Consider the following 12,920-nt stretch of genomic DNA (forward strand, 5'->3'; position numbering starts at 1 on the left):
GGGATTACAGGCATGTGCCACCATGCCTAGCTAATTTTCGTATTTTCAATAGAGATGGGATTTCACCATGTTGGCCAGGCTGGTCTCGAACTCATGAGCTCAAGTGATCCAACCGCCTCCACCTCCCAAAGTGTTGAGATTACAGGTTTGAGCCACCACATCCAGATATTTTTCAAAACAAGTTCTTAGCTTATTGTATGCCTCACAATTGCCCAGGATGTCACCCAGGCTGGAGTTCAGTGGCGTGAACATGGTTTACTGCAGTCTCAACCTCCCAGGTTCAAGTGATCCTCCTGCCTCAGCTAGCATGGTGGAGCGCATCTGTAGTCTCAGCCACTTGGGAGGCTGAGGCAGGAGGATTGCTTGAGCCCAGGAGTTAGAGGCTTCAGTGAGCTATGACTGAAGCCTGTTTAGATCAATAATTCTTCTTGCAGTCCCTAAGTAGCTGGGACTATGGGCATGGGCCACCATGCCTGTCTAATAATTTACATTGCATTTTTTGTAGAGATGGGGTCTCCCTATCTTGCCCAGTCTGGTTTCAAGCTCCTGGGCTCAAGCAATCTTCCTGCCTTGGCCTCCCAAAGTTCTGGGATTACAGGTGTAAGCCACAACACCCAGCCTCCCAGGTGGTTTTTATGCCCAGCAATGTTTAAGAACCACTATGTAAATTACAGCAAGCCTTAAGAAAATCAAAGCAAAATGACAATTTAAATGTCATCACCTGCCCTTAGAATAGTTTTGTCAATTTTGGTGGACATTAAAGAGAAAAAAAAATTGTAGCTTTATTTTGTATTTGGTTTAAACTTATTATTTATTTTGAGACCAAGTCTCGCTCTCTTGCCCAGGCTGGAGTGTAGTGGTGCAATCTCAGTTCACTGCAACCTCCGCTTCTCAGGTTCCGGCGATTCTCCTGCCTCAGCCTCCAGAGTAGCTGGAATTACAGGCACCTACCACTACACCCAGCTAATTTTTGTATTTTTAGTAGAGACAGAGTTTCACCATGTCAGCCGAGGAGGTCTCAAACTCCCGACCTAAGGTGATCTGTCTGCCTAGGCGCCCCAAAGTCCTGGGATTACAGGTGTGAGCCACCACACCTGGCTGTTTTAAATTTTTTAGGAGACAGGGTCTTGCTCTGTCCTCCAGGCTAGAGAGCAGTGGGATGATCATAGCTCACTGCAGCATCAAACTCCTGGGCTCAAGTGATTCTCAGCTTCCCAAGTAGCTAGGACTACGAATGCATAAATAATTAGCCTGCATTCCACCCAGGCTAATTATTATTATTATTATTATTATTATTGTTGTTGTTGTTTTTGTATAGACTAGGGTCTCACTAGCCTAGGCTGGTCTCAAACTCCTGGGCTAAAGCAATCTTCTTGCCTTGGCCTCCCAAAGTGTTGGGATTATAGGTGCGAGCCACTGTGCTCAGAAGAAAAGATATATAAAGAAAAGACCAAGAGAACAAAATATATAAATACACTCACCTGTTTCAGGTGTTTTATGGAAAACCGGAGAACTCCAAGACTGCCAGTATCTTTTGCCTGTTTCTTGACATCTCACTTGAAATACGTACTTAATGTTTGGCTCCAAGTAGAATTCTGACTGCTGCACATATGTAAAATTAGTGTCAAATTCTTTAACCTAAAATTGATGGATAACAATAATAAAATATGGTGTGCTTTAAAAACAATTATTTTATTTAGCAGAAATGTATGGAGCACCTATTATGTTCCAAGCTCTCTTCTAGACCCCAGGAAAACAAAGTATACTTTATGTAAAACATGGCTGTAAATAATCAAATACTGTCTCAAACATTAGAAGTGAAATACAGACTGCTTTTTTGGAGACAAAGTCTCACTTTGTCCCCTACGCTGGAGTGCGATGGTGCTATCTCGGCTCACTGCAACCTCCACCTCCCAAAGTTCAAGTGATTCTCCTGCCTTACCCTCCTGACTAACTGGGATTACAGGCATGTACCACCACGCCTGGCTAATTTTTTGTATTTTTAGGAAAGATGGGTTTCACCATGTTGGCCAGGCTGGTCTTGAATTTTTGACTTCAAGTGATCCGCCTGCCTTGGACTCCCAAAGTGCTAGGATTACAGGCATGAGCCACCATGCCCAGTACACACTGCTTTATGTTTGACAACTGTGTAAAATCTCAAGAAAGTCCAAATGTAATATTACATATGTTTGTGTGTGTGTGTATATTTATGTGTGTGTATACATACACACACACACACATAAATATATAAAAATATAAATATACAATATATATCTATTTTAGATAGGGTCCCACTCTGTTGCCCAGGCTTGAGTGCAGTGGCTTGATCACAGCTCACTGCAACCTTCACCTCCTCCTGGGCTCAAGCGATCCTCTAACATCAGCCTCCCAAGTAGCTGGGACTACAGGCATGTACTACCATGCTTGGATAATTATTTAATTTTCTTGTAGAGAGAGGGTCTCGTTATATTGCACAGGCTAGTCTCCTGGGCTCAAGTGATCCTTCCACTTTGGCCTCCCAAAGTGTTGGGATTACAGGTGTAAGCCACCACAGCCAGCCTTAATTTGGGAATATATTCTTAATTTTGGAATATATTCTTTTAATGGGGTGGGGAAATGGGGGACCTGATAGAAACTGTTTGAATTCCCCTCTACCCTGCAGCTGGATATTTAGATCAATAATTCTTCCAGAATGATGAAATAATTTTACTCGCTAATGACTTTTAGAAAAAAATACCTATAAGCTAAGCTGTAAATTTGTCCTCATTGCAGGTTTTTGCAGATTCTAAAAGGCCCAATAATATATGTGTGTATGTATCAGAGAAAAATTAAACTATTAAGAATGTTGAACTGAGAAATTCAATGGAAGATAAAATAGCTGAGGAATAAACACAAAAATCTTTTTTCCCTGGAGAAAAAAGATTTTGTACCCTGCTATAAAACATAATGAAAAATGAGCCCCAAACAAGCTGTTTCAGTTAGCAGAAAGAAACCAAGGCATTTGTACAGCATCTTTAGCATGTTCTAGTAAGTAATTTGCTGGAAAAACTGAAGCATGATTGAAAGGCAGACATAAAATATGTCAATAGTCTAGAAACCCATTTATGCAACAACTAGGTGAAGGCAGTTATCAGGTACTCATGGAAGTTAGAACGAGTGAGATTAAAAAAAAAAAAAAAAGAACAAGCTTTCAAACTCATTCAGGTATACTTCCATTTAAAACCCAATCTTAACATCAATCTTTAAAACTTGCAATGCACTGAAAATATTTGTTTGGGGGATGTCATCTGCCCTAGAATAGTTTTGTCTATTGAGACATGGCTTATGGAAACTCTGAATGATAGTTTTCAAACTCTGAATGAAAGATACCATTCATTCAGAGTTTCCATAAGCCATGTCTCTATTCATGGCCCTGGAAATTTTCTGCAATGTTAATATAACTGGCGGGTGTCTGAGGTCTCCTGGGATCTAGATAAATTTTACTTACTGTGCCAAAGATTTGACTTTCAAATGTACTCTGCTTCATATTAGTGTCTCTTGTAAGGAAGCTGTTATTCTCCAACATGTTTCTTACCATTACATTTATAGATAAGTCCTCTTGAAGGAAAGAAATACCCTATAGTCAGAATTCGAAATAGTAAGAAGAATGTTATGGAACTGTTATCAGCTGTTTAAACCATAAGGCAGACCAGGTGACTGCTGATGGTTCTGCAGGTACAAGCTGATGCCTCAGGATGACATCTTCGGAGGCTAAAATGAATATTGAAACAGCTGGACTTAACTGAGTGCCTCTGTAAAGAATATAATTTCAAGAGTGCAAGAAATTTTGAAATAAGTTCATTCTGCTTAGAGCCTCAATTCTGAAAGTTGGGGGTCATTGAAACTTCATGTTCATCAGTTTGAGATCTCTCTTTTCTTAGGCTAAATATAAGTTCCTGGGAGCATCCTTGGGTGGAGGGAAGAAGAATCTCCAACCTAGTTAGAGTTCTATAATTCCTACTTTCCCCAACCATCAATCTGGGACATGGTGCAGGATGAGAGGGTCCTCGGTAACCCACCAGTGTCTAAATCCTTGGTTTCTCACTTTACCCTACCCTGCAATCTCCCCCTCTTTCTGCCCAAATAATTTTCACCCAGTGTTTGGTAGAGGAGGGAAATGAGGTGGTGACTGGGAAACTTATTTGTGACTACTCAAACATTCTTCCAATTTTCTGTCTTATACCAACCCTCAGACTTGGAATGCCAAAGCCAAGGATTTGTCTTTGCTATCTGTATGCTGTTCTGTCAGCCCTTCCAGGAAAAGAATAAATACTTGGTTTTGTGCAGCCTAAAAATGGTTTTCTCATTTTTAAATGGTTGAAAGAAAAATTTTAAAAGATGACTTCAGGATGCATGGAAAGTATGTGAAATTCAGATTTCAGTGTCCAAAAATGAAATTTTATTGGAACAGACTATGCCCATTCATTTCCATAATTGTCTATGACTGCTTTCATGCTACACACACAGAGTTGAGTCGTTGAGACAGAAATCTTATGTTCTGCAAAGCCTAAAATGTTTACAATTTGTCCCTTGAATAAAAAGTTTGCTGAGACCCTGGGCTAGGTAATTAATGAGTCACCAATAATCCACTTACTTGAACATATATCTAAGATTTCCCTGCCCGCCTCTGTTACTAAAGTTGGACACCATTAAAGACAAATAATCATAGTAATAGCTAATGTTTCAAAATTTATCTGCGTGAACTTGACATTATAAAAATCAATGTAGATGCAAAAAATAATCATGGCACATCCTTGCCTTCCATTTTATAGTTAAAGGGTAGAGAAATAGAAGTGCAAACAGGCAAGTATATACAATGTAGCAAATGCCTCTGAAATAGAGTTTAGGAAGTAGGTGTGGATTGCTGTTGGCAACTGGGAGCTCTGAACTGAATTTGAGGGACCTGGGAGACGGTCCATAAAGATACCAACAAATCGCTAGAAATGTAGGTCTGACTTTCATGGGCGTTGGGAGGGCTCCAAGTTCTAGCCTACATACAGGGGTAGCTGAGGCCTTGGGAGTAGGTGAAAGGAGTAAGAAAGGGGGGAGTGAGGTGGTAGGTATGAAGGGAATGTCAGTGTTCAGGGAATTGGCAGAAAAAAATAATTTATAGAGGAAAGGGCAGCCAGAAATATTGATAGAAGACTAAGAAATTCTTGAAATTGGAAAACCGAGAGGAGAGACATTTTCAGGACAAGGAGGTCAACAGCGTCAAATGCTAGAGAAGGATGAAGACGGCCAAGGCTCTTGGCCTTTGTTGTTTGGAAAGATGCTACCATCTTCCTCTCCTCACACGAACTGGTTCCAGCAGCAGGGAGAGAGCCTTCATTACATTTTGAAGTGGATTGCAATAATGCCCAGGTCATTCCCCTGTCCTATGTCCTTGGCCTTTACCATGTAGCTTTGAATATCCTCCCGTTCTGGCTCTAGTCTATCCATGTGGCTTGCTTTGAGGCAACTGACATCAGTGAGCCCGATATAAGCAGAGGATTGAAAGATGCTGGAGAGATTGGGCTTAGGTGCTCTTGTCATCTGCCATCACCATAAGGACATACCCAGGCTGGCCTTTTGATGGCAGAAAGAGGACCTAGAGACATGTAGAAAAGAGCTCATGCAAAGACATAGGAGTGAGCCAGCTGAGCTGCAAACACATGCCCAATCCCAGCTAAGCTCAACCTAGACCAGCTGGGCCCACTGACAGTGAGAAATAAATGTTTATTGCTGCTGTATATCACTCCAGTGTTTGTGGCAGTTATACACTATTGCAGCAGTTGATAGCCGATATACCAATCCCTCTTATTTCATGTAAATAGGAGTATGCAATAGACTAGAAAAGTGTTTAGAAAATAGAAAGAAATTATATTACCAGTGTCTCTGAATAAGTTTTCAGAAGCCAACTGTTTTCTGGGTGAAACTCTCATTCTCTTCTCCCCCTGATGGTGCTACATAGGCTGTCTTGGTAACAGGTACCTTTGAGCTCACTTTTCAAAACCTTCCCTTTATCAGAAGTAGCAAATGGAGCTGAAAGAATATTTGTTATCACATATAGTCTTCATAACAATCCTTTGTGATAGGTAGCATTAGCTCCATTATATAAATAGCGAAATAGAGTTGAAAGAGGTCAAGCTGGATTTTTTTGAACTTACACCGTCAGTAACTAAGTGCCTCTCACAGACTCTACATCACTTTAGGGACTCAACAGATATTTAGAAAATCAAAAGACAGGTTTCAAACCAATTTTGAAAAGCTGGTTATATTTCGTAATCAAGATTATATAGTAGGTGGCTTTTCTCTGAGATGCTGATCTTCTTTCTTTTTACAAAGAAAGAGATGGGGGTCTCCCTGTATTGTCCAGGCTGCCGTGCAGTGGCTATTCCCAGGTGCGATCATAGGGCACTACAGCCTCAAACCCCCGGCTCAAGTGACCTTCATGCCTCAGTCTCTCAGGTAGTTGAATACAAGCTTCTGCCACCACTCCCAGCTGAGATTTATTTTCTTCTTGCCATCTCTGAGCCTTTACTAAAATCTTTATATATTCCAACCTGGTCTAAGCTAGACTGCTAGGGAATTCAGAAGGGAGAGAGAGGTAAATGAGGTGGAAGCATGCTTGTAAATGTTCTCCAAGAGGCCGTTTTGTCTCCAGAGACAAAATCTGAAGCTTTGACCTGGAACCATCTCTCATGAGATAAATACAGTCACGTGTCACTTAATGACAGGGATACATTATGAGAAATGCATCGTTAAACGATTTCATCATTATACGAACATCACAGATTGTAATTACACAAACCTAGGTGGTACAGCCTACTACACATCTAGGCTATATGGTATAGCCTATTGCGTCCAGGCTACAAACCTATAAAGCATGTTACTGTGGTGAATCCTACAGGTGATTGTAATATATATCACTAGGTGACAGAAATTTGTCAGCTGCATGATAACCTTATGGGACCAACATCATGTATGCCATCCATCATTGATCATTGCCTGAAACAGGGACCGCTGTGTGGCACATATTCTCCTTGCCTCATCAGCCCGATTCCCTTAGGTACCTCACAGTCTGTGTATACCTTAGTTAAAGGGGCTGAAAAGCACCCTCAAGGCTGTGAGGTTCAAGTGGATTCCTTTGCTCTACTATCCCTGCTGCGATTACTCTCTTCCGGGCTCCTAGTTAACTTCTTACATCACTGGGTCCCCTTTCCCCAACGACTATATGAGGTAAGTGCTTATCCTATCCCCATGTTATATATGGGAATAATGAGGGGCAGAGAAGATAAGAAACTTGCTCAACATTGCATGACTAGGCTGGGTGCAGTGGCTCATGCCTGTAATCCCAGCACTTTTGGGAGGCTGAGGCAGGCAGAACACCTGAGGTCAGAAGCTCGAGATCAGCCTGGCCAACATGGTGAAACCCCATCTCTACTAAAAATACAAAAATTAGCCAGGCGTGGTGGTGGCACCTGTAATCCCAGCTATTAGGGAGGCTGAGTCATGAGAATCACTTGAACCTGGTAAAAAGAGGTTGCAGTGAGCCTAGATCATGCCTGCACTCCAGCCTGGGTGACACACTGAGACTCTGTCTTAAAAAAAAAAAAAAACTGCATGACTTGACCAAGAGCAGTGGCTCATGCCTGTAATACCAGTAATCCCAGCTATTTGGGAGGCTGAGTCGTGAGAATCACTTGAGCTTGGTAAAAAGAGGTTGCAGTGAGCCTAGATCATGCCTGCACTCCAGCCTGGGTGACACACTGAGACTCTGTCTTAAAAAAAAAAAAAACTGCATGACTTGACCAAGAGCAGTGGCTCATGCCTGTAATACCAGCACTTTGAGCACTTTGGGAGGTTGAGGCGGGACAGTTGCTTGAGCTCAGGAGTTTGAGACCTTGAGACCAGCCTGGGAAACATGGCACACCCTATCTCGACAAAATTTTTTTTTTTAATTTGGCTGGGCATGGTGGCACTTTCCTGTGGCCCCAGCTACTTGGCACCTGAGGCAGGAGGATTGCTTGTGTCCAGGAGGTCAAGGCTGCAAGTGAGCTGAGATCCCACCACTGCATTCCAGCCTGGGTGGCAGAGCAAGACCTTATCTCAAAAGAAAAAGAAAAAAAAAGACTGCATGACTAGAGAGTAGCAGAGCCAGGCTTTGAACTCTAGAGCCTGTACTCTTAGACACAAGGCTTTCCTGCTGCTTTGAAGTAAACCCCCCACCTCCAGCAACATCTGATGGAGGCAGTGCCACCACGGAGCTGAAGTGGAAGAAGAGATCTGTAATCTTTGGTATCCTCCCACTCCTCTTGACTCTGACTTTCCTGTCTTCCCACAGAGAGGCAAAGACAACACTTCATGCATGACCCAGATGAAATCGGCAGTAGCAAATGTAAACAAAGCTTCATTCTGGCTATAGTGACTTGGCTTGAGTAATCTGGATAGAAATGGTAATTCACCTTTTCTGTGATAGTGGTTGAGTTTAAAAGAAGCATGGTAGATTGACTGAGGGAGTCATGAGTTTAAAAATATATTTTTAAAAAATCATGGAGGAGGAGACAGAACCTGGCTTTGGATTGAAATCTGTCTTTTCATTTTCTAATTATTTATCTGGTCTTTAAAGTGATGTAGAGTCTGTGAGAGGCACTTAGCTACTGATGGTGTAAGTTCAAAAAAATCTGGCCTGACCTCTTTCAAACTCTTTTCCCTATTTATATAATGGAGCTAATACTACCTATCACAAAGGATTGTCAGAATGATTGTATGAGATAACTATGCTTTCAGCTCCATTTGCCACTTCTGATAAAGGGAAGGTTTTGAAAAGTGAGCTCAAAGGTACCTGTTACAAAGATGGCCTATGCAGCACCACCAGGGGGAGCAGGGAACAAGCGTTTCACCCAGAAAACAGTTGGCTTCTGAAAACTTCTTCAGAGACACTGATAATATTTTCTATTCTGTAAATATTTTTCTAGTCTATTACATATTCCTATTTACATGCAGTAAGAGAGTTTTTTGGGGGGGATTGGGGGAGACAAAGTCTCGCTTTGTCCCCCAGGCTGGAATGCAGTGGTGCAATCTTGGCTCACTGCAACCTCCGCTTCCCAGGTTCAAGCAATTCTCCTGCCTCAGCCTCCTGAGTAGCTGGGATTACAGGTGCACACACCACACTCAGCTAAGGTTTTTGTATTTTCAGTAGAGACAGAGTTTCACCATGTTGGCCAGGCTGGTCTTGAACCCCTGAACTCAAGTGTTCCTTCCTCCTCGGCCTCCCAAAGTGCTGGGATTACAGGCATGAGCCACTGCACCCAGGCTAAGGAACTCAGTATTCTTTAATATCATTCTATGACTGTGATGCTATACAAAGGACCCCAGGTGTCTTCTTAGAATAAAACTCCATTGTCAGAATCTAAAAATTGAGAATTTTATTTGTGTTGTTTTGAAATGTATCTAAATTCTGCATATGCAAAAGGAATTCAGCAGGATCTTCACTTGTATATCGATCAAATAATGCAAAACATGGATCCAATTTAAGTGTAATGCAAACGATTGTAAAGTTCACATTTATGATTTTAGTGTACAAAGGTAAACAAGTTGACATAAGGAATTATTTTTAACAAGTAATTTTCAGGGTATATAATAAAATTAGGAAAGCCGGGCGCAGTGGCTCACGCCTGTAATCCCAGCACTTTGGGAGGCCGAGGCGGGTGGATCACGAGGTCAAGAGATCGAGACCATCCTGGTCAACACGGTGAAACCCCGTCTCNCACATATACACCACGGAATATTATGCAGCCATAAAAAATGATAAGTTTGTGCCCTTTGTAGGGACATGGATGAACCTGAAAACCATCATTCTCAGCAAACTGACACACAAGTAGAAAATCAAACACCGCATATTCTCACTCATAGGCAGGTGTTGAACAATGAGAACACATGGACACAGGGAGGGGAGCACTACACACTGGGGTCTGTTGGGGGAAATAGGGGAGGGACAGTGAGGGATGGGGAGTTTGGGAGAGATAGCATGGGGAGAAATGCCAGATATAGGTGAAGGGGAGGAAGGCAGCAAATCATACTACCATGTTTGTACGTATGCAACTATCTTGTATGTTCTTCAAATGTACCCCAAAACCTAAAATGCAATAAAAAAAAATGAAAAAAAAAATACATGAAAGTATAAAACTTGCAAGTCTTATAAAGCAATTACATAATCAATCCTGTGAAGCATATAGGTAATAATTAGCATTATGACAGGAACAAAACCAACATCAATTCCAACTTAAACATAAATAAACTAGCTGCCCCTCTTAAAAGATATGGAACAATTAATCAAATTATAAAACAAAATCCAGTCATGTGATTCATATAAGAAACCTACCCAAGTGGTGAAAACATATGCAGACTCAAAGTTAAAACATGAAAAAAGATTTTCCACTCAGATGAAAACTAAAATTAAGTGGAAATAGCTATATTTGTATCAGATAAAACAGATTTTAAGTCAACGATGATAAAAAAAAAAGACAAAGAAGTTCATTATACCATAATACAGGGATCAATTCAACAAAAAAAATGTAACAATTCTAGATATATATATGCTCAATACTGGATCACCCAGATTCATAAAACAAATATGATTAGAGCTAAGAAAAAAAGTTAGGCAACAAGACAACATGCCACACTGGCAGCACTAGATGGATTATCAAAGCAGAAAATCAACAACAACAACAACAAAATAGGGATTTCTGCCAAGAAGGCTGCACGAGAACAGCTCCAGTGCACAGATCCCAAAAAGAGCAAGGCAGAATGGGGGAGATAGCCATATTTCCAACTGAGGTACCAGGTTCATCTCACTGGGACTGGTTAGACAGTGGTTGTGGCTGAAGGAGGAAGAGCCAAAGCAGATTGAGGCATTGCCTCACCCTGGAAGTGTAAGGGACTGGAGAACTGCCTCTTCTAGCCAATGGAAGCCATTAGGGACTTTTCCTGACACTCTGGCACTTTGGCTCAGATACTACGCTTTTCCCACACTCTTCACAACACACAGACCAGGAGATTCCCTCCAATGCCCACAACACCTGTGTTGTTTCCAGTGCCCCAGGTTTCCAGCATAAAACTAGGCAGCCATTTTAGCTGCAGGTTTTTTTTGTTTTGTTTTGTTTTGTTTTGTTTTTTGTTTTAATCTCATACCCCAATGGTATCTGGAATACCTGCAAGACAGAACTGCTCCTTCTCCTGAAAGAGGGTGCTGAAGTCAGGGAGCCAAGTGTTCTGGCTAGGTGGGTACCACCCACATGAAGACCAGTAAGTTACAATCCACTGGCTTGAAATTCTCACAGCTAGCATAGCAGTCTGAGCTTGATGTGGGACATTCAAGCTCAGTGGGGAGAGGGATGTCTGCCATTGCTGAGGCTCAGGTAGGTGGTTTTAACCTCACCTGTGTAAACAAAGTTGCTGGGAAGTTTATGCAGCAACTAGTGGGAGCCCATAGCAGCTCAGAAAAGCCTCTGCAGGAAGACTGTGACTAGATTCCCTTCTTGCTGGGCAGAGCATCTTTGAAAAAAGGCAGCAGCCCATGAGGGACTCATAAATAAAGCCCCCAGCTTCCTGGGACACAGCACCTGGGAAAAAGGGAAGTTGTAGGTTCAACAGACTTAAATGTCCCTGCCTGGCAGCTCTGAAGGGAACAACAGATCTCCCAGCACAGTGCTTGAGCTCTGAAAAGGGACAGACTGCCCCCTCAAGTGTCTCCCTGACCCCTATGTATCCTGACAAGAAGACACCTCCCAGCAGGTGTTGACATACCTCTCATACAGGAGAGCCCTTGCTGGCATCTGGCAAGTACCCATGTAAGAAAAAGCTACTGGAGGAAGGAATAGGCAGCAATCTTTGCTGTTCTCAGCAGACCTGTACCAGGGGGCATGATTGTTAGAAGGAAAACTAACAAACAGAAAGAAATAGGTTCAACATCAACAGAAAGGATATCCGCTCAGAGACCCCATCCAAAGGTCACCAACTTGAAAGACCCAAGGTAGATAAATCCATGAAGATGAGAAGATACCAGTGTGAAAAGACTGAATTCTCCAAAAGCCAGAAGGCTTCTTCTCCTCCAAGAAATCACAACACTTCACCAGCAAGGGAAAATTGAAAGAAGCAGGCTTCACAAGGTGGGTAATAAAAAACTCAAAGCTAAAGGAGCATGTTATAACACAATGCAAGGAAGCTAGGAAACTTTAAAAAGGGTTAAATGAAATGCTAAAAAAAAAAAAATAAAGAAAGAAAATCAGGATAGAGAAGAACATAAATGACTTGACGGAGCTTAAAAACACAGCATGAGAACTTTGTGAAGTATACGCAAGTTTCAATAGCCGAATCAATCAAGTGGAAGAAAGGACATCAGATATTGAAGACCAACTTAATGAAATAAATCCAGAAGGCAAGGTTAGAGAAAAAAGAGTGAAAAGAAATGAACAAAGCCCCCAAGACATATGGGATTATGTGAAAAGACCAAATCTATGTTTGATTGGTGTACCTGAAAGTGACGAGGAGAATGACAACAAGTTAGAAAACACTCTTCAGAATATTATCCAGGAGAATTGTGCCAACCTAGTAAGGCAGGCCAACATTCAAATCCAGGAAATACAGAGAACACCACAAAGATATTCCTCAAAAAGATCAACCCCAAGACACATAATTGTCAGATTCACCAGGGATGAAATGAAGAAAAAAATGCTAAAGGCAGCCAGAGAGAATGGTCTGGTTACCCAGAAAGGAAAGCCCATCAGTCTCACATCTCTTAGTAGAAACCCTACAAGCCAGAAGAGAAATAATATCCTTAATGGAAAAGTGATCGCTGAGAGATTTTTTTTTAATTGAGAATTTTATTTGTGTTGTTTTGA

At 41.7% G+C, this 12,920-nt stretch overlaps 1 protein-coding gene across 1 annotated transcript in view; it reads right to left on the reverse strand.

The window, feature by feature from the left end:
* The window catches only part of IL23R (interleukin 23 receptor), an 80,706-nt gene that overhangs the window by 29,052 nt on the left and 38,734 nt on the right, over window positions 1-12,920 (reverse strand). The window contains exon 7 of the mRNA XM_017532361.2: window positions 1,482-1,638. Coding sequence (XP_017387850.1) covers window positions 1,482-1,638 — 157 coding nt within the window. The remainder of the gene's footprint in view (window positions 1-1,481; window positions 1,639-12,920) is intronic.

The sequence above is a fragment of the Cebus imitator genome, unplaced genomic scaffold, assembly GCF_001604975.1.
Source record: "Cebus imitator isolate Cc_AM_T3 unplaced genomic scaffold, Cebus_imitator-1.0 Scaffold3, whole genome shotgun sequence".
In the NCBI taxonomy this organism is placed as follows: domain Eukaryota; kingdom Metazoa; phylum Chordata; class Mammalia; order Primates; family Cebidae; genus Cebus; species Cebus imitator.